Here is a 21,860-nt window from a genome sequence, read left to right on the forward strand (position 1 = left end):
GTGCGGGGCTGTGGAGCACGTTCCTCCTGGTGAAAGTTGGCATTTATGTGTTTCTTCTAAAACACACCCACCTTTTGCTTACATTTGATGTGGGGAATTCCAAACATACAGATAAAAACCATCAGAGGCAAATACCTTAACGGCAACTAAAGTCAGCGGTGTGGCTTTTCAGCAGCTATGGGGGCAGCTGTGTAGACCTGCAGCCTTCCAGAGGTTGCTCTCCCCTGGGTTCCGGTTAGAAGCCACTGCTGCAGTCAGGAGGCGCACACGCCTCTGTGCACCTGTGTCCTCTGTAGACCTGCACATGTGTCTCCTTGCACTATAACCTTCTTCCGAGGTTAAAGTGCCTCTAAGCGTTGCTCATGTTACAGGGAATGTCACAAGTGTGAATTGTGAAAGGTGGCATAGCACGCACATGTGCTTCTCACTGAGGTGGAACTTACATACACTCGGGCCCTCTCTCTCTAACCCGCAGTTCTTTAGGTTGTGGGAAGCCCTGACAGTCCAGAAACCCCAGGACAATCAAGACAGAAGCTGGTCACAGTCGTCTGTGGTCACTCCAGCCCAGGTGACCGCTGCTCTGTTTCCTGCCCCAGACTTTGGCCCTTTCCAGAATGCCACTGAAAGCGACTCATACGGAAGGTAGCTTCTGAGACAGGCTTCCTTCATCTGGATGACGCCGCTGAGATTCGCCCATGTCACTGGCTGTGTCCGCAGTGGTTCTGTTCCATTGCTGAGCAGGCCCCGTTGTGCGGGGCACCTTCGTTCTATCGCTCAGTCACCAGCTGAAAGCACCTGCATTGTTTCCAGTTTGTGATGAGTGTGCATCAAAACCCTAGTAACGAACGTTCACACTGAGGGATTTTTTGGCCTGAACATAAGTTTCCATTTCTTCTGGACAAGTGCATAGGAATGGAGTTGTTGGACTGCATTGCAGGTGCATATAAAGCTTCGTAAGAAACCAGCAAACTGTTAGCAGAGCGGCGATCCCACTGTCCACTCCCACCAGCAGTGCAGAGGCCCGCCTTGCACGGTTGTGCCAATGCCTGTGGGGCCAGTCGTTCTAGCCCTTCCCGGTGGGTGGGCACTGGTGTCTCAGGGTGGTTTTAATTGTGTTTCACTGGGGATGATGTTAAGCATCTTTTCACGTGCTTATTGGCCGCCCACATACCGTCTTTGGTGAAAGGTCACTTAAATATTTTATACATACTTTTATTGGGTTGTTTTCTTACTGATGAGTTTTGAAAGGTCTTTGTGTATTCTGAATGCAAGTCCTTTTTCCAGTGGGTTACTTGAGAGTATTTCCTGCCAGCCTGTGGCTGCCTTTTTATTCCATAAATGGGGTATTTTTAAGTGCAGAAGTATTTAGGATTGGTGAAGCGTAACATTGACGTTTTCCTTCTATGTATCGTGTGTTAATCTCCTGTCAAAGAAATCTTTGCCTGATTATTATAAGGTTTTCGCCTGTGTTTTCTTCTGGAAGTATTATAGTCTTAATTTTTAACTTAAAAGTATGTTCTACTTTATTTAAATTTTTAATTTGGTGAGAGTGTGGGTTAAGGTTCATTTTTGGCCTATGGATATCCAGTAATTCCAGCAACAATTATTGAAAAGACTATACTTTCTCCACTGAATTGCCTTTTAACCTTGGTCCAAAATCAGTAGACTCCATCTGCGCTGCTCTGTTTCTGTACTTCATTCTCCAGTACCACACTGTCCTGATTAGCACACCTCTCCAGTACCACACTGTCTTGATTAGCACACCTCTCCAGTACCACACTGTCCTGATTAGCATACCTCTCCAGTACCACACTGTCCTGATTAGCACACCTCTCCAGTACCACACTGTCCTGATTAGCACACCTCTCCAGTACCACACTGTCCTGATTAGCACACCTCTCCAGTACCACACTGTCCTGATTAGCACACCTCTCCAGTACCACACTGTCCTGATTAGCATACCTCTCCAGTTCCACACTGTCCTGATTAGCATACCTCTCCAGTACCACACTGTCCTGATTAGCACACCTCTCTCCAGTACCACACTGTCCTGATTAGCATACCTCTCTCCAGTACCACACTGTCCTGATTAGCATACCTCTCCAGTACCACACTGTCTTGATTAGCATACCTCTCCAGTACCACAGTGTCCTGATTAGCATACCTCTCCAGTACCACACTGTCCTGATTAGCATACCTCTCCAGTACCACACTGTCCTGATTAGCACACCTCTCCAGTACCACACTGTCCTGATTAGCACACCTCTCCAGTACCACACTGTCCTGATTAGCATACCTCTCTCCAGTACCACACTGTCCTGATTAGCATACCTCTCTCCAGTACCACACTGTCCTGATTAGCACACCTCTCCAGTACCACACTGTCCTGATTAGCATACCTCTCCAGTACCACACTGTCCTGATTAGCACACCTCTCCAGTACCACACTGTCCTGATTAGCATACCTCTCCAGTACCACACTGTCCTGATTAGCATACCTCTCTCCAGTACCACACTGTCCTGATTAGCATACCTCTCCAGTACCACACTGTCCTGATTAGCACACCTCTCCAGTACCACACTGTCCTGATTAGCATACCTCTCCAGTACCACACTGTCCTGATTAGCACACCTCTCCAGTACCACACTGTCCTGATTAGCACACCTCTCCAGTACCACACTGTCCTGATTAGCATACCTCTCTCCAGTACCACACTGTCCTGATTAGCATACCTCTCTCCAGTACCACACTGTCCTGATTAGCATACCTCTCCAGTACCACACTGTCTTGATTAGCATACCTCTCCAGTACCACGGTGTCCTGATTAGCATACCTCTCCAGTACCACACTGTCCTGATTAGCACACCTCTCCAGTACCACACTGTCCTGATTAGCACACCTCTCCAGTACCACACTGTCCTGATTAGCACACCTCTCCAGTACCACACTGTCCTGATTAGCACACCTCTCCAGTACCACACTGTCCTGATTAGCACACCTCTCCAGTACCACACTGTCCTGATTAGCACACCTCTCCAGTACCACACTGTCCTGATTAGCATACCTCTCCAGTTCCACACTGTCCTGATTAGCATACCTCTCCAGTACCACACTGTCCTGATTAGCACACCTCTCTCCAGTACCACACTGTCCTGATTAGCATACCTCTCTCCAGTACCACACTGTCCTGATTAGCATACCTCTCTCCAGTACCACACTGTCCTGATTAGCATACCTCTCCAGTACCACACTGTCTTGATTAGCATACCTCTCCAGTACCACAGTGTCCTGATTAGCATACCTCTCCAGTACCACACTGTCCTGATTAGCATACCTCTCCAGTACCACACTGTCCTGATTAGCACACCTCTCCAGTACCACACTGTCCTGATTAGCACACCTCTCCAGTACCACACTGTCCTGATTAGCATACCTCTCTCCAGTACCACACTGTCCTGATTAGCATACCTCTCTCCAGTACCACACTGTCCTGATTAGCATACCTCTCCAGTACCACACTGTCTTGATTAGCATACCTCTCCAGTACCACGGTGTCCTGATTAGCATACCTCTCCAGTACCACACTGTCCTGATTAGCATACCTCTCCAGTACCACACTGTCCTGATTAGCACACCTCTCCAGTACCACACTGTCCTGATTAGCACACCTCTCCAGTACCACACTGTCCTGATTAGCACACCTCTCCAGTACCACACTGTCCTGATTAGCACACCTCTCCAGTACCACACTGTCCTGATTAGCACACCTCTCCAGTACCACACTGTCCTGATTAGCATACCTCTCCAGTTCCACACTGTCCTGATTAGCATACCTCTCCAGTACCACACTGTCCTGATTAGCACACCTCTCTCCAGTACCACACTGTCCTGATTAGCATACCTCTCTCCAGTACCACACTGTCCTGATTAGCATACCTCTCTCCAGTACCACACTGTCCTGATTAGCATACCTCTCCAGTACCACACTGTCTTGATTAGCATACCTCTCCAGTACCACAGTGTCCTGATTAGCATACCTCTCCAGTACCACACTGTCCTGATTAGCATACCTCTCCAGTACCACACTGTCCTGATTAGCACACCTCTCCAGTACCACACTGTCCTGATTAGCACACCTCTCCAGTACCACACTGTCCTGATTAGCATACCTCTCTCCAGTACCACACTGTCCTGATTAGCATACCTCTCTCCAGTACCACACTGTCCTGATTAGCACACCTCTCCAGTACCACACTGTCCTGATTAGCATACCTCTCCAGTACCACACTGTCCTGATTAGCACACCTCTCCAGTACCACACTGTCCTGATTAGCATACCTCTCCAGTACCACACTGTCCTGATTAGCATACCTCTCTCCAGTACCACACTGTCCTGATTAGCATACCTCTCCAGTACCACACTGTCCTGATTAGCACACCTCTCCAGTACCACACTGTCCTGATTAGCATACCTCTCCAGTACCACACTGTCCTGATTAGCACACCTCTCCAGTACCACACTGTCCTGATTAGCACACCTCTCCAGTACCACACTGTCCTGATTAGCATACCTCTCTCCAGTACCACACTGTCCTGATTAGCATACCTCTCTCCAGTACCACACTGTCCTGATTAGCATACCTCTCCAGTACCACACTGTCTTGATTAGCATACCTCTCCAGTACCACGGTGTCCTGATTAGCATACCTCTCCAGTACCACACTGTCCTGATTAGCATACCTCTCCAGTACCACACTGTCCTGATTATCATACCTCTCTCCAGTACCACACTGTCCTGATTAGCATACCTCTCTCCAGTACCACACTGTCCTGATTAGCATACCTCTCTCCAGTACCACGGTGTCCTGATTAGCACACCTCTCCAGTACCACACTGTCCTGATTAGCATACCTCTCCAGTACCACACTGTCCTGATTAGCATACCTCTCTCCAGTACCACACTGTCCTGATTAGCATACCTCTCTCCAGTACCACACTGTCCTGATTAGCACACCTCTCCAGTACCACACTGTCCTGATTAGCATACCTCTCCAGTACCACACTGTCCTGATTAGCACACCTCTCCAGTACCACACTGTCCTGATTAGCATACCTCTCCAGTACCACACTGTCCTGATTAGCATACCTCTCTCCAGTACCACACTGTCCTGATTAGCATACCTCTCCAGTACCACACTGTCCTGATTAGCACACCTCTCCAGTACCACACTGTCCTGATTAGCATACCTCTCCAGTACCACACTGTCCTGATTAGCACACCTCTCCAGTACCACACTGTCCTGATTAGCACACCTCTCCAGTACCACACTGTCCTGATTAGCACACCTCTCCAGTACCACACTGTCCTGATTAGCATACCTCTCCAGTACCACACTGTCCTGATTAGCACACCTCTCCAGTACCACACTGTCCTGATTAGCACACCTCTCCAGTACCACACTGTCCTGATTAGCATACCTCTCTCCAGTACCACACTGTCCTGATTAGCATACCTCTCTCCAGTACCACACTGTCCTGATTAGCACACCTCTCCAGTACCACACTGTCCTGATTAGCATACCTCTCTCCAGTACCACACTGTCCTGATTAGCATACCTCTCCAGTACCACACTGTCCTGATTAGCATACCTCTCCAGTACCACACTGTCCTGATTAGCACACCTCTCCAGTACCACACTGTCCTGATTAGCATACCTCTCTCCAGTACCACACTGTCCTGATTAGCATACCTCTCTCCAGTACCACACTGTCCTGATTACCATACCTCTCCAGTACCACACTGTCTTGATTAGCATACCTCTCCAGTACCACAGTGTCCTGATTAGCATACCTCTCCAGTACCACACTGTCCTGATTAGCATACCTCTCCAGTACCACACTGTCCTGATTAGCATACCTCTCTCCAGTACCACACTGTCCTGATTAGCATACCTCTCTCCAGTACCACACTGTCCTGATTAGCATACCTCTCTCCAGTACCACACTGTCCTGATTAGCATACCTCTCCAGTACCACACTGTCTTGATTAGCATACCTCTCCAGTACCACAGTGTCCGGATTAGCATACCTCTCCAGTACCACACTGTCCTGATTAGCATACCTCTCCAGTACCACACTGTCCTGATTAGCACACCTCTCCAGTACCACACTGTCCTGATTAGCACACCTCTCCAGTACCACACTGTCCTGATTAGCATACCTCTCTCCAGTACCACACTGTCCTGATTAGCATACCTCTCTCCAGTACCACACTGTCCTGATTAGCATACCTCTCCAGTACCACACTGTCTTGATTAGCATACCTCTCCAGTACCACGGTGTCCTGATTAGCATACCTCTCCAGTACCACACTGTCCTGATTAGCATACCTCTCCAGTACCACACTGTCCTGATTAGCACACCTCTCCAGTACCACACTGTCCTGATTAGCATACCTCTCTCCAGTACCACACTGTCCTGATTAGCATACCTCTCCAGTACCACACTGTCTTGATTAGCATACCTCTCCAGTACCACAGTGTCCTGATTAGCACACCTCTCCAGTACCACACTGTCCTGATTAGCATACCTCTCTCCAGTACCACACTGTCCTGATTAGCATACCTCTCCAGTACCACACTGTCTTGATTAGCATACCTCTCCAGTACCACACTGTCCTGATTAGCACACCTCTCCAGTACCACACTGTCCTGATTAGCACACCTCTCCAGTACCACACTGTCCTGATTAGCATACCTCTCTCCAGTACCACACTGTCCTGATTAGCATACCTCTCTCCAGTACCACACTGTCCTGATTAGCATACCTCTCCAGTACCACACTGTCCTGATTAGCATACCTCTCTCCAGTACCACACTGTCCTGATTAGCATACCTCTCTCCAGTACCACACTGTCCTGATTAGCATACCTCTCTCCAGTACCACACTGTCCTGATTAGCATACCTCTCCAGTACCACACTGTCTTGATTAGCATACCTCTCCAGTACCACACTGTCCTGATTAGCACACCTCTCCAGTACCACACTGTCCTGATTAGCATACCTCTCCAGTACCACACTGTCCTGATTAGCACACCTCTCCAGTACCACACTGTCCTGATTAGCATACCTCTCCAGTACCACACTGTCCTGATTAGCATACCTCTCTCCAGTACCACAGTGTCCTGATTAGCATACCTCTCCAGTACCACACTGTCCTGATTAGCATACCTCTCCAGTACCACACTGTCCTGATTAGCATACCGCTCCAGTACCACACTGTCCTGATTAGCATACCTCTCCAGTACCACACTGTCCTGATTAGCATACCTCTCCAGTACCACACTGTCCTGATTAGCATACCTCTCCAGTACCACACTGTCCTGATTAGCATACCTCTCCAGTACCACACTGTCCTGATTAGCATACCTCTCTCCAGTACCACACTGTCCTGATTAGCATACCTCTCCAGTACCACACTGTCCTGATTAGCATACCTCTCCAGTACCACACTGTCCTGATTAGCATACCTCTCCAGTACCACACTGTCCTGATTAGCATACCTCTCCAGTACCACACTGTCCTGATTAGCATACCTCTCTCCAGTACCACACTGTCCTGATTAGCATACCTCTCCAGTACCACACTGTCCTGATTAGCATACCTCTCCAGTACCACACTGTCCTGATTAGCATACCTCTCCAGTACCACACTGTCCTGATTAGCATACCTCTCCAGTACCACACTGTCCTGATTAGCATACCTCTCCAGTACCACACTGTCCTGATTAGCATACCTCTCCAGTACCACACTGTCCTGATTAGCATACCTCTCCAGTACCACACTGTCCTGATTAGCATACCTCTCCAGTACCACACTGTCCTGATTAGCATACCTCTCTCCAGTACCACACTGTCCTGATTAGCATACCTCTCCAGTACCACACTGTCTTGATTAGCATACCTCTCTCCAGTACCACACTGTCCTGATTAGCATACCTCTCCAGTACCACACTGTCCTAATTAGCATACCTCTCCAGTACCACACTGTCCTGATTAGCATACCTCTCCAGTACCACACTGTTTTGATTAGCACACCTCTCCAGTACCACACTGTCCTGATTAGCATACCTCTCTCCAGTACCACACTGTCCTGATTAGCATACCTCTCCAGTACCACACTGTCTTGATTAGCATACCTCTCCAGTACCACACTGTCCTGATTAGCATACCTCTCCAGTACCACACTGTCCTGATTAGCATACCTCTCTCCAGTACCACACTGTCCTGATTAGCATACCTCTCCAGTACCACACTGTCCTGATTAGCACACCTCTCCAGTACCACACTGTCCTGATTAGCATACCTCTCCAGTACCACACTGTCTTGATTAGCATACCTCTCTCCAGTACCACACTGTCCTGATTAGCATACCTCTCCAGTACCACACTGTCCTGATTAGCATACCTCTCCAGTACCACACTGTCCTGATTAGCATACCTCTCCAGTACCACACTGTCCTGATTAGCACACCTCTCCAGTACCACACTGTCCTGATTAGCATACCTCTCTCCAGTACCACACTGTCCTGATTAGCATACCTCTCCAGTACCACACTGTCTTGATTAGCATACCTCTCCAGTACCACACTGTCCTGATTAGCATACCTCTCCAGTACCACACTGTCCTGATTAGCATACCTCTCCAGTACCACACTGTCCTGATTAGCATACCTCTCCAGTACCACACTGTCCTGATTAGCATACCCCTGCAGTAAGATTGCAATTAGGTCATGTGAATCTTACAGCTTTGTCCGTCTCAAAAACTGTCTCGGCTCTTCTAGTTCCTTTGCCTCTCCATATAAATTTTAGAATTAGCTTATTGATTCACATAAATCCCAGCACAGATTTTCCATGGTGTTGTCCTGCCTCTGTAGGGTAACAGTATGAAGTCCATGAACATGATATTTCTGCCCATTTATTTAGGTATCCTTTGATTTCTTTCATGTTTTCTGATTTTCAGCATACAAATACTGCACGTATTTTGGTAGATTTAATCCTAAGCATTTTATGTTTTGTCGTGTTATTGTAAAAGGCACTATTAAGAATTCTAGTTTTCAAATTTTCATTTCTCACGTATGGAAATAAAACTGATTTTTGAATATCGACCTCGCATCCACTGATGTTGCTACACCATAGTTCTGGGAGCTTTTTCATTATTTAAGATTCCTGGAGCTGTTCTAAGTAGATTTCCATGTCGTCTGTAAATAGAAGAAGTTGTACTCCTTCCTTTCCACTCTGTACATCGTTTGCCTTCCCCTCACCGCGTCCCTGGTTATGACCTCCAGGATGGTGTTGAAAAAGACAAGGTGAGGGCATCCTTGTCTGTGCCCAGTCTCAGGGGGATCACGTTCAGCCTTTCATTACTAAGGACGATCATTTCTGCTGATGGATGGGCAAGTAGACAGGTCAGGCGAGGTTCCCTTGGCCATCCACATTGAGAAAAATAGAATCAAAAACACTTAACCTAATTGATGACATAAATCAAGGTACTGTTCCTTCACATCAATTCTTGTACAGTTTCTGGGTCTGTGATACTGCGCCTGTATTCTCTCCGAAAGAGCCTCAGCCAACTTCAGGAAACGAGAGCGCAGCCAAAGTGGGGAGAGGCACACGGGGCTCAGATCTCCCATCTCATAGCTTTAGTGTGGGTGAGACTCACACGAAACCTCCACTATTAGATGTGGGTTCTATCTTGACACCATGCGTTTACTGAGGCCAGAAAAGGCTGACATGTGTTATTGGAGTCTGTTGTCTCTGAAGTCTGATTTCAAATTGATCTAAAATTCTGAAGTATTAAACTTTAAATAGGAGTGACATAAAAATGGTGTCTCTCTATGGCTTTTTAAAAGAAAACAGAGGCTTTTTAAATGAGTACATGGTCGTTGCACCATGGGAAAAAGAATTAACTCATAATGTTGCTTAAAAATCACTGAAAGTAGTTTTGCTGCATTCTCACTGGTGCTTGCAGTTTAAGATAAATGAAGGACTTTCACGTCTACCCAAACTAAAGAGAAAGAGCTTTTGTGCCTTTTGGATAAGCACAGGTCACCTAAAGAATGAAAGGCATGGCACTCCCCCCCACCCACTGAAATGTACTGTAGACAGGCTGACATTCAGAGCCTATCACCAGGAAGTAGTTCAGCATGTGTTTTCTAGTTGTGATCAGTTTTGTGCAAGCCAGACTGTCCCTCATTGCCCATTAGATCATCTGTGTCTTCTCACCTAGGTGTACATGTATCCCTAAAGCATGCAGGAGACCACTGGCAGCCCTGGTTTGTAAAGTGGGTTTTGCCCAAGAAAAATCACTGGTCAACATTTCCATGACTTTGCATATTTAGGCGCCACTTGGGGTCTCTTCACCACTGCCTGCCTCTCTGAGCGGCAGGTGTTTTGTGTGATAAAACTTAACAGGCCAAGGTCGAAGAGAAGTTTGCACTTACCTATTTTCTCCACAGGTGTGTTCAGAGGGAGGAAACCCTGTCTGAAAAGCTGATCCATCATCTCCTCATCATCTGCTTGTATTTCAGAGACCATGTTACAAGGAATAAGGCCAAGCCGGGCACAGGTTTCCCCACGGTAGAATCCATCGGCATCTTTATCGCCATAAACCTAAAACCACGGGAGAAAATCAGCCCGGTATTGTCATTGATTGGTTCAGAAATACACTAGTCCCACTCACAGTGAGTAGAGTAACATATTTTAAACATACTTTAAAAATACCATAAATCACCTGCATAGGTGACCCACATATATGCTGTAGATGTGTACATGTAACCCTTGCTCTGTGACTCGAGCCAGTTTTTCCATCTAGCATTTGGACAACCTGCCATGCTTCTCATCAGGCAGGGTGTTTATGTTGTAATTAAGATCACGCACAGTAAAGGGGCGCGTGATGAGACCCCACTCTCCCGAGAAGGACCACGTGGGCTGCACAAAGCGGTTTCTGTCTGTCTGAAATGGGTTCCTTCATAACGAGACAGTGCCACACAGCAGGCATTCCGACCATTCTCAAATGCCACCTGTCAGGACCCTTGCTGAAACTGCAAACTCAGGGTTCAAGGCCCTCTTTCCCCTCTCTACTCAACAGCACACTTTCATCATATTCCCTACTTGAAACTCACAAGGCTCCCCTCCTCTCAGAAGGCTGGATCTCACCGCTTGTAATCCCAGAGGCCAAGGTGGGCAGATCACTTGAGGTCAGGAGTTTGGAAACAGCCTGGCCGTCATGGTGAATCCCCATCTCCACTAAAAATACAAAAAATTAGCCAGGTGTGATGGCACACATCTGTGGTCCCAGCTACTCGGGGAGCTGAGGTAGGAGAATCACTTGAACTGGGGAAACAGAGGTTGCAGTGAGCCAAGATGGCACCAGTGTACTCCAGCCTGGGCAAGAGAGTCTGTCTCAACAACAACAAAAAGATGCTGGGTATCAAAGGGATAGGAAGCAGCCTCCATCGGGCATGTTAGAGAACGAAGGCATGGAACCACAGTCTCCAGCTGCTGCTGCTGCCTTCCTCCCTCCCCCTCCCTCCTTTCTTCCTCCTTCGGTGCCTGCCAGCTGACAAGTGTTGTTTTAAACTTTGGAGCCTGTAGTATTTTTCTCAACAGTGTAGGCCCTAATAGAATGTAGAGTTCACAGGACATGTTTGAGGGTGTGGGTGTGTCTGTGCCCACACAACCCTACAAGGCAAACCAGGTGAAGGTATCACCCCTCCTCACACATGGGGCAGGCACTGGAGAAGGGGCTCGGCAGAGCACAGGGCCCTGGCGGTCACAGCACCGTGCCATCTCCTCCTGTGGGCCTTACGGCCTCCAGCACCCGGCCCCACGTGCCCTGCCCATGGCCTGCTGGCACGTCTCTAAGTCCATACCCTGTTGCCAGCCTCCGCCCCATTACCCAGACCCCTCCCCAGGTGGCCGTCCCGCGCACACCTTGATGATCTGGCCTTCCTTAAAGGGAAGCTCCTCCTCTGCGGCATCTGGATTTGGGGACATGGTGAGCGGGTCGTAGTCAAATAGAGCCACAAAGATCCGGGCCGGGAGCTCCTCCGCACCGGGGTCAGTTTCCGACTCCTCGTAGAAGTCTGGAGAAAGGCGGTCCCGCCCGTACTCGTCTGAGAGCAAGTGGGGGTGAAGAACAGAGCGGCAGTGAGCCCTCCCGCCCTGTCTGAGGGGCGCGCACAGGAGAGGCCGCTTGGGAAAGCAGTGAGCATGGCAGCGGTTCCTTGACTTCTGTCTTTTTTGTGTCTTAACATGTAGTCAGAGATAGATCAGGATGTCGAGGTCAGATGACTTAGAGAAGCACATGACTGTCATAAAACGCAGCCACACTCTGTACCTCGCCACACTGCGTGTGAAGGCTCTGAGACAGGGCTGGGCCTTGGGGCCTCCCTGGAGGGCACAGGCTGGGGTAGACGCTGCACCCTGCCAGGTGCAGGAAGGCCAATGCTGGGAGCCTTCCCAGGACCCACACACTGTAAAATGGAAAGCTAAGCACAGCCCACGTGTAAAATGTGTTTATATGTTAGTCAAAGTCCTTAGAGGTGACCAACTGTTCACTTAGGGAAATACGTAACTTGCAACAAATGCATCTTTATTACAGTGAATTAGTAATTTTCCTGCAGAATGGGAGGAAATATTTGCAAACTGATTTGGGTTTCAGCTCCATATACCACCCAGCTTCTAAAAATGGTTCTTTCGGACTAGAGGAAAGGAATACATTTACAGGCACACACAACCTCCCAGGATGGAATCAGGAAGAAATGGAAACTCTGAATAGACTGATATTGACTCCGTGATTTCACTGCTGAATTCTACCAAACGTGTAAAGAAGAGTTGGTACCAGTTCTACTTCAACGGTCTCAAAAAGGCGGAAGAGGAAGGACTCCTCCCTAACTCATTCTATGAAGCTAACATCACTCTGATACCACAATCTGGCAGACACAACAAAAAGGGAAAACTACAGCCAATATTCCTGAACACGGATGCAAAAATCCTAACAGAGTACTAGGAAACTGAATTCAGCAGCGCATCAGAAAGACAATTCACCGTGATCAAGTAGGCTTTCTCCCTGAAATGCAAGATTGGTTCAACATATGCAAATCAATAAATGTGATTCACCACATAAACAGAACTAAAACAAAAACCATATGATCATCTCAATAGCGCAGAAAAAGCTTTCAATAAAATCCAACATCCCTTCATGATTGAAAAAAATCCCTCAACAATCTAGGCATCGAAGCATGTACCTCAAAATAGTACGAGGCATCTATGAAAAATCCACAGCCAATATCATATTGAATGAGCAAAAGCTGGAAGCATTCACCTCAAGAACTGAAGCAAGGCAAGGATGCCCGCTCTCACCATTCCTGTTCAACATAGGAGCGCCAGCCAGAGCAGTCAGGCAAGAGAAAGAAAGAAACACCCAAGTAGGAAAAGAAGAAGTCAAATTATCTCTCTTCACTGATGATACGATTCTAAATGTAGAAAACCCTGAAGACTCTGCTAAAAGGTTTCTAAACCAATAGACAATTTCAATAAAATTTCGGGATACAAAATCAATGTATAAAAATCATTTCTATAAACCGTATCATTTCTATGCACCAATAAATTGTTCAAGCTGAGACCCAAATCAAGAATGCAATCCCACTGGCAACACACACACACACACACACACACACACATACACACACTACACAGAATACATCTAACTAACCAAGGAGGTGAAAGGTCTCTACAAGGAGAAATTCAGAATACTGCTGAGAGAAATCACAGATGACACGAATGCTAAAATATTACATGCTCATGGGTTAAAGAATAAATATCGCTAAAGTGGCCACATCGCCTAATGCAATCTACAGATTCAATGCTACTTCTAGCAAACTTCCATCATCATTTTACGTAGAATTAGGAAAAACTACTCTAAAATTCACATGGAACCAAAAAGCCCAAATAGCCAACGCAATCTTAAGCAAAAAGAACAAAGCCGGAGGTGTCACACTACCTGACTTCAAACTATACTACAAGGCTGCCGTCACTATAATAGCAGGGTCCTGATACAGACACAGACACACAGACCACGGAACCGAACAGAGCCCCCAAGAATAAAACCTCATTCCTGCAACCACCTGATCTTTGACAAAGTTGAGAAAAATAGGCAATGGGGAGAGGACCCCCCATTCAATAAATGCTGTGGGAAAACTGACTAGTCACATGCAGAAGATTGAAACTGGTCTGCTACCTTTTACCGTATACAAACATTAACTCGAGATGAATCAAAGATTTAAACTAAGACCTCAAACTACACAACTACTGCAAGAACACGTAGGAAATACCATTCTGGAGATAGGCCTCGGCAAAGAACTGATGGCTAAGACCACGAAACACAAACAAAAATTAACATGCATTACCTAATGAAAGAAGTCCCGCACGGCGAAGGGGTAGAGGGCGCACTACAGCGTGGGAGGAAATGCGTGCAAACTGTGCGTCTGACAAAGGTCTGGTGCCCAGAATCTGCAAGGAACTTAAACAGATCAACATGCAAAGAATGACTCCATTAAAGAAAGCAAAGGACATGAAGAAACGTCTCACAAGAAGACAACCGAGCAGATAATAAACGTATGAAAAAATGCTCCACATCACTAATCATCAGAGAAACGCAAACAAGAGCATGATGAGGTACCACTCACGCCAGTCAGAATGGCGATTAAAACATCAAAAAATGGCCGGGCACGGTGGCTCACGCCTGTAATCCCAGCACTTTGGGGGGCCGAGGTGGGTGGATCACGAGGTCAAGAGATTGAGACCATCCTGCTCAACATGGTGAAACCCCGTCTCTACTAAAAATCCAAAAATTGAGCTGGGCATGGTGGCGCGTGCCTGTAATCCCAGCTACTCGGGAGGCTGAGGCAGGAGAATTGCCTGAACCCAGGAGGCGGAGGTTGCGGTGAGCCGAGATCGCGCCATTGCACTCCAGCCTGGGTAACAAGAGTGAAACTCCGTCTCAAAAAAAAAAAAAAAAGTCAAAAACTTAGACGCTGGTGAGGCTGCAAGGAAAAGGAACACTGTAAAACGTATATACTATTGGAGAGAATGGAAATTAGTTCAACCACTGTGGAAAGCAATTTGGAGATTTCTCAGAGGATTTAAAACAGAACTACCATTTGACCCAGCAGTGCCATTACTGGATGTATACCCAAAGGAAAAGAAGTTGTTTCACCAAAAATACACATGCACTCAATATGGTGATCACAGCACTGTTCACAATAGCATAGACACAGAATCAACCTAGATGCCCATCAATAGTGGACTGAACAAAGGAGATATGGTGTGCATGCTCCATGGAATACTACGCAGCCATGGAAATGAACACAATCACGTCCTTTGCAGCCACCATCCAAAGCAAATTAACACAAGAACAGAACACCAGTACCTCCTGTTCTCACTTCTCAGTGGGAGCTAAACATCGAGTCCACACAGACACAAAGACAGGAACAAGAGAAACCAAGGATGATTCGATGGTGGAGGGGGGCAGGGACAAGGGCTGAAAAACTACTCACTGGGCTATGCTCACTTCCTGGATGATGGCATCACTTGCACCCCACACCTCAGCATTCTGTGCTATACCCATGTAACACACCTGCACACGTACCCGAGTGAATCCAAAATACAAGTTGAAAGTTTAAAGAATCAAAATTATTATTCTGGAAATACTAATATGTATGCATATATATATATATACACATATCACTAACCATCATTAGATAAAATATTGTTCTGATCACAGGACACGGTCTCAGAACACCAGGGAAGTGGCCGGGCATGGTAGCTCACACCTGTAATCCCAGCACTTTGGGAAGCTGGGTGGGCGGATCACCTGAGGTCAGGAGTTCAAGACCCACCTGACCGACATGAAGACACCCCGTCTCTACTAAAACTACTACAAAATTAGCTGGGTGTGGTGGTGCCTGCCTGTAATCCCAGCTACTTGGGAGGCTGAGGCAGGAAGAATTGCCTGAACCCAGGAGGCAGAGGTTGCGGTGAGCCAAGATCACGCCATTGCACTCCAGCCTGGGCAACAAGAGCAAAACTCCATCTGAAAAAAAGACCAGGGAAGCAAGTGAGAAACAGGCCAACAGCAGCAGAGAGAGGATTGGGAGAAGCAGCCCAGTGTCCTCTGTCACAGCACAAGGAGCACAGGTGGCGGGATGAGAGGACCCAGGTGCGCAGAAAAGACAGGGGAGCTGGTGGGGAAAGAACCAAATGCTTCGGCCTCTTTCACCAAAAAAAGTGAAACATTTAGTCTAAAAAATAAAAAGCACTTTGGCTGCAGGAAAGGTTGAATTTTCAAGTGCAATGAATTGTTTACACGATTGAGATTCGGGGTCTCTTTTGAATGCCTAATCTGAAACGTCGGGCATTTTTGCCAGGGAACAAAACTCTCACAGCAGCTTTGCTAACTTCTCCATACTGTCTTGATTTTGTGGATAGTCAATTTTAAAACCTGACTCTTTTCAAGTGTCATCTGAGTTAAACAGAATGTGAAGCACCCCGTGACCCCTGCAGCATGCGCAGCGGGGCAGCCCCTTCTCCCAGTCAGGGATGAGGGTGGAGAACAGCTGCGGCCGTGTGAGGACGTCTGCTTTCCATTCTGCTGAAGGAACTGATTGTAAATATGGTCTCCTGAACGCGGTTCCAAGTGTGGAAAAATGCCGGTGGAGGAGAACTTGTGGCTCCAGCATTTTCCAAGCAGGTTCTCAGCACTTTCCATCTGAGCGGATGTGGCAAGTTTGTGGCATCAGAATGTGCAGCGGGGTCAGGGGCTAAGGCCAGGTGCTGGAGAGAGTTGGGGGTGGCCAACATCCCCCTTGAAAACCTTTCACATCCCTCCTCCAGCTTACGTCAGAGTGCATTCTCTCGGTAGGTAGCTCATGCTCTGGGACCATGACCTGTGACACTCATCTTTGTCTTCAAGTCCAGAGTCACATGGACCATGCAGCTGAAGGAAGGCAGGAGCGGGGCAGAGGCCAGCCTCCAAAGGAAGGCCGCTTCCGGAGAACTGCCCCCAATGTCACGTTGTTTTGTGGAGAAGATGGGGTGCATTAGAGGTGGGCGGAGCACTTGGAATTGAATGTATGTGAATAACATCATGAGTATGCCGTGACTCCACCGTACCCTCTTCCAGAGAGGATGCACCAGATGTGCTGTGAGCGCCGGACCTCTGCAGGGCGAGAGCAGCAGCCTCCCTGGAATGTGTCAACGGAAGCTTGGCTTCACTGCAGACAGGACCGGGCAGGTGGGGGTCCCTCATCCTTGGTGGTGGCAGTGAAGACTGAAAGATGCACTTACCTGCAGCTGTCAGTCTGACCTGGGGGGAGTGGTGTGCTGGCCTGGGGGGCCTTTGCTAGGAGGAGGAGGAAGGGTGTGCAGGGCTCATGACTGGCCGCCTGGGTGGGCTCCCAAGTCCACCGTTGCCATGAGAATAAACTGTCTTCCTCAGGAGGGACTTTTCCGTCACTCCCAGGCCCAGATTGACCACCCTCACTGCTACTGTCCATTGTCACTTCTGTGGAGATAAAGGGGATCATCTATTAAACAGAGCTGACAGCTTCTGACTTTTTTTCTTGCAGGGAAACCTGAAGAAAAGGGCTCTCCTTTTTAAGGGGCAAAGCTTTGTCAAAAAAGTTACTAATTTTAAACTCTTCCTCCCTGGACACAAAGAAAATATGCTGCGCTTTCCTCACTTTATAGGCTCAGTAGCCAAAATAACAAAAATGGGAGAATGCAGAGATTTTCAGAGTTGATTCCTAAAAATAGAACCCTCTTTTTTCTAGGGGGTTTTAGAAGGGTAAACCCACAGGACTTCTGTCTGACAGGTAAACAGATAAATGCAAAGACCAACATTGCAAAGGATAAAAAGCAAACCTAATCCATTTCGCATTGAAACATCTATCCACGTGGAGGCCTCTTTATGCTCATTATGTACCTTAGACTTCAGTAGCCATGAAGCTACATGATTTTTAAAATCACTTCTTTACGCTAATTATATGGTTTAGATTTTGTTAGTATTAAGCTACATAATTTTGTTTCTTTATAATCATGAAGGGCATTTTTCTAAATTTTGGAAATCCAGAGACTATTAAAAGTCATAGTATTTTTAGTGATAGATCCAGTGCTTATTAACAATATACTTAGGAAGTATATAGTTCACAGACTTAATTTCCTCTGAAAAAGAAAGGCAATGCTTTCGAAATATAGCAGATTCCTAAGATGTTATTTTCTAATATTTTCACAAGAAAAAAAGAATGAGTAAACGAGAGAGGCGCGTCCTGCCTGATCAGACGCCACTGAGGGTTCATGTCCCAAGGCCTTGCTGGCTCCTCCTCTTCAGGTGGGCAAGAAGGGCGCTCCGCTCGTTTCTCTCTGAAGCCACAATAGGTGCTGAGGTGTGTGTTTGTGTGTAAAGTGTCTGGTTTTCGCTGTTTTTATGTGGTTTCCCGGCTTGCTCCAGAAGTCCGCACAATTCAAGGAAACCTATCAGATTTGTCAATTCACACTTTTCCAAGTGACGTTCAGAGGCTTTTTCCTGGTAAAGGTGTTGACATAGAATTGCTCTTTCACCCAGTTTAACACGCGTCCTACTGAAATTAAGACACACATGCAGCCTTTGGAATTCTTCAGCTTCAGAAGAATCCAAACAAATTGTCGCCTGCGACTCTGACAACGAGGGTCACCCCAGCAGGGCTGTGGGCCCAGGAATGGTTTTCTTAGGCTTCCTGGCTCAAGTGCCGATCTTGAGCTTTCAGTGCTCAGTCCTGGGAGACTGGAACAGAGACCCACCATGCCTCTTCCAAACGACAGCCTTTCCAGATGCCCACGGCATCAACTTTTCACCAGCTAGACCATCGCCAGGTCATTTAGTGAGCAATGCTTGCAGTCTTCACTCGTTAAAGTTACAATCAAATCGAGACTCAAAAACTCACCCAACCACAGAGAGAATGAGAGCCCTGAACGTGAGGATGGGCCTTTTCTCCACCTCGTTTCTCAAGACAGAACATCTCGGACAGGACAGGGCATTTAACGTGAAAGCAGGAGAACCTATTTATTGAGCTCCGTAGTTCCTACGGAGGGAATCACACTCAAATCCAGTGAACATCTGAGATGCCCATTAGGTTTAGAACACCCGAAAGGAATCTGGATTCCACTAACCTTGCTAGTTGATCTGTATTAAGTGCCGTCAATGTTTTCCGAGCCTGGCTGCCTTTTCATTATTCCGTTAAGTGCAAACACGACTGCCTAAGGATCTTTAACACTGCATGAAAGGTTTACTGGTTAAGATGGAAAAGGAAATTTTTTTCTTACTGTTTGACTTGTACAAGGAAGAAAAAGTCTGGCAGGAAACAGTTTTAAAGGCTCTCTTTTGCTCTATGAAGTCTTTACTCATTTTGAGTTGATGAGAAGAAGACCAATTGCCTCTTAAACTTCAGCTATTTCAGTGTGATTCAAGGTGGCTTTTCAGGGGACTAGACAGTCCAGGAGTTCTCCTCCCTCGGCCCTGTCATGACAAACCGAGACGCTTTCTTCTCATCTATGTCCGTTGTATTAAGAGTTCTCCGTGCGTGCATGCGCATGTGTGTACGTGTGCACGTGCGTGTGTGCACGTGTGCGCACATGTGCATGCGTGTATTCCTGGAGCCCTGGTCCCTCTGTGCTGATGACCAGCTCCATTTTGGTACATAATACCTTTCGGAATTCTCCTTGCCATGATTGGTTCTAATAACAGAAGTACCCGCTTCTTATCCCCCATTGCGGAATGAATTCTGAAAAGTCAGAAAGAGAAGGGAAACGGCCTGCCAGATGATGAATCATGAGCAGGGGAGATGACCGGATGGGTGCGGGGAGCACACATTTCAGGGCACACTCAGCTGCACGGGGCTCCCTAGGACTTAGCTCCACAGCTAGCGTGTCTTCTGCAGACAGACTGCTCTCCCTCAGGCAAGGCTCACAGACCGCTGAGGTGCGCTGACATCTGGCCTATGCACCTGCCTCAGGCTCTGGTCCCCAAGTGTCCCAGGGAGCCCCCCATGCCAGGCCGAGGGAGGCGAAACAAAGCAGTCCCTTCAGTGCTTACCCCGTGAAGCTCTCCAGGAAAAAATCGGCGGGGAGAAGGTGGATGTAGCAGGCCAACTGGACATTTCGAGAATACTTACAAATCGGTGTCATTTCTCTTGTGCCATTCCTGCCTTCTTTTTGCCATGAATAACAGAGTGTTCTGTGCTTAGCTGAAAATGCTACTCCTAAAATTTTGTTCAAGCTTAGATGGAGTAAGCAGCCACATGCTCTGAGGCTGAAAGACAGAACAGCAATGATGGGGGGCCACTAACCGATAGACGGGACCGTGACGGGCCTCGACCTCTGGGGACCAGTGCTGCCGCGGGGAAACCTCCGGCCCATGTGATCCGCCCGTCCTGCAGAGGCTGGGTTCCCTAAAATCTAAAGACAAAACAACAGAGTCATAAGTCTCGCCAGCGTTGTGAACTGAAGAATTCCGTTAGCCAAATCAAGTGGGTCGAGAAGCAGAATCTCTAAAGGCAACTAAACTTAGCTTTTAACTGAAAGGTTAGCTGAATGGCCTGGGAGAGCACAAAGCCGTGTGCCAGTGCCCGGGGTCTACTTGGAGTCGCGGCTGGGCACATGGTGGGCGGGGGCAAAAATCACTCCCTGGGGGGTCTCTCTTGGTTGCTGGAGACACATTTTGGACCAAAGAGACAGTGGCTAGAATACAGCTCGCCCCACCCTGGCGCCTCGCGGCACTTAAGCCATCCCTGGTCTCCACGTGCCCCCAGAGCTTTCACAAAAGTGGGCAAATGCTTCAGTTCCACCTGTCCTACTTAGATAGAAGTTGTGTGTGAGGTTTCAAAAAACTCCAAGACGGAAGTTTCTACATTTTATCAGCTGCAAAACTCAACATTCCACTCCGAATCTGAAGATGCTGGTAACACTCTAGGACTCAGACGGGTCTCCTTTCTGGCTAAATCCACCTTTAGATGAAGGTTAGGACTGACTAAAGAGAAGCGCAGCAAGACCTCCGGCTCACTAGTGGGTCAACGGAGTGAGGAAGCTCGCAGGAACACAGGCGTGAACGCTGGGGAGGGCGCTGGGGAGGAGGCGTGCCTGTGGTGGGGCCTACTGCGGGGAGGGGTGGCTGCAGGCTGAGGTGGGTGGGGGGGTGAGCCACGGAGCGTGGATGGTGTGCCTCTGCTGGGTGGGCCCATCGCGAGCACACGGGCTCAGACCCGAGGCCTGGCGCCATGTGGATGGCTCACCTGTGTTTTCAATGGAAAGGTCAGCATGACGGGAGCAAATGTTCTGAAAAGAGGACACAATATAGAGATGAATGAAGCCTTCGATGGATCCCTACGCTCAAAACCAAACAGCACGCCCGGCCGGCAGGGCAGGGGCACGGGGAGAGGGCTGATCATGGAAAACTGGTTCTGGAAACTGTGGGCACAGAAAAGAAATGGGGAAAAAACGAAAACCTTGGAAACGATGTGCAAAAAACACCAGATTTCTTCAGTCACTGTTCTCTTTTCCTGGTTATGGATGAAGGGAAAAAGCTCCGAAATGAGGAAAAACCCCGGACAATGCTAGTCATCAGTCAGTCCCCGAGGGTCACTGCGGACACGCATGTGTCGCCAGACTCTCAGATAACTGCAGTTCAGCTAACCCTTAATTAAAATTTAGATTCAGTTGTCCTTTAATTCAAGCAGCCATACTCATTACTGATTCTGGGGGTGGAAA

General features: G+C 47.8%; 2 protein-coding genes across 51 annotated transcripts in view; one reads left to right on the plus strand and one right to left on the minus strand.

Annotated features, from left to right (window-relative positions):
• PIWIL1 (piwi like RNA-mediated gene silencing 1) overlaps positions 1–621 on the plus strand; it is a 76,906-nt gene extending 76,285 nt beyond the window's left edge. Inside the window, exon 22 of the mRNA XM_054239138.2 lies at positions 476–621. Coding sequence (XP_054095113.2) covers positions 476–500 — 25 coding nt within the window. The 3' untranslated portion in view covers positions 501–621. The remainder of the gene's footprint in view (positions 1–475) is intronic.
• Positions 1–21,860, minus strand: part of RIMBP2 (RIMS binding protein 2) — a 352,269-nt gene that overhangs the window by 19,656 nt on the left and 310,753 nt on the right. For all 50 annotated transcript variants that reach the window (XM_054239125.2, XM_078337752.1, XM_078337734.1 and 47 more), the window contains 3 exons: positions 20,444–20,552; positions 11,994–12,175; positions 10,502–10,670 (listed from right to left, as the gene is read on the minus strand). In XM_054239125.2, the coding sequence (XP_054095100.2) occupies positions 10,502–10,670; positions 11,994–12,175; positions 20,444–20,552 (460 nt within the window). The remainder of the gene's footprint in view (positions 1–10,501; positions 10,671–11,993; positions 12,176–20,443; positions 20,553–21,860) is intronic.

Source organism: Callithrix jacchus, chromosome 9 (genome assembly GCF_049354715.1).
Source record: "Callithrix jacchus isolate 240 chromosome 9, calJac240_pri, whole genome shotgun sequence".
NCBI classification, from domain to species: Eukaryota; Metazoa; Chordata; class Mammalia; order Primates; family Cebidae; genus Callithrix; species Callithrix jacchus.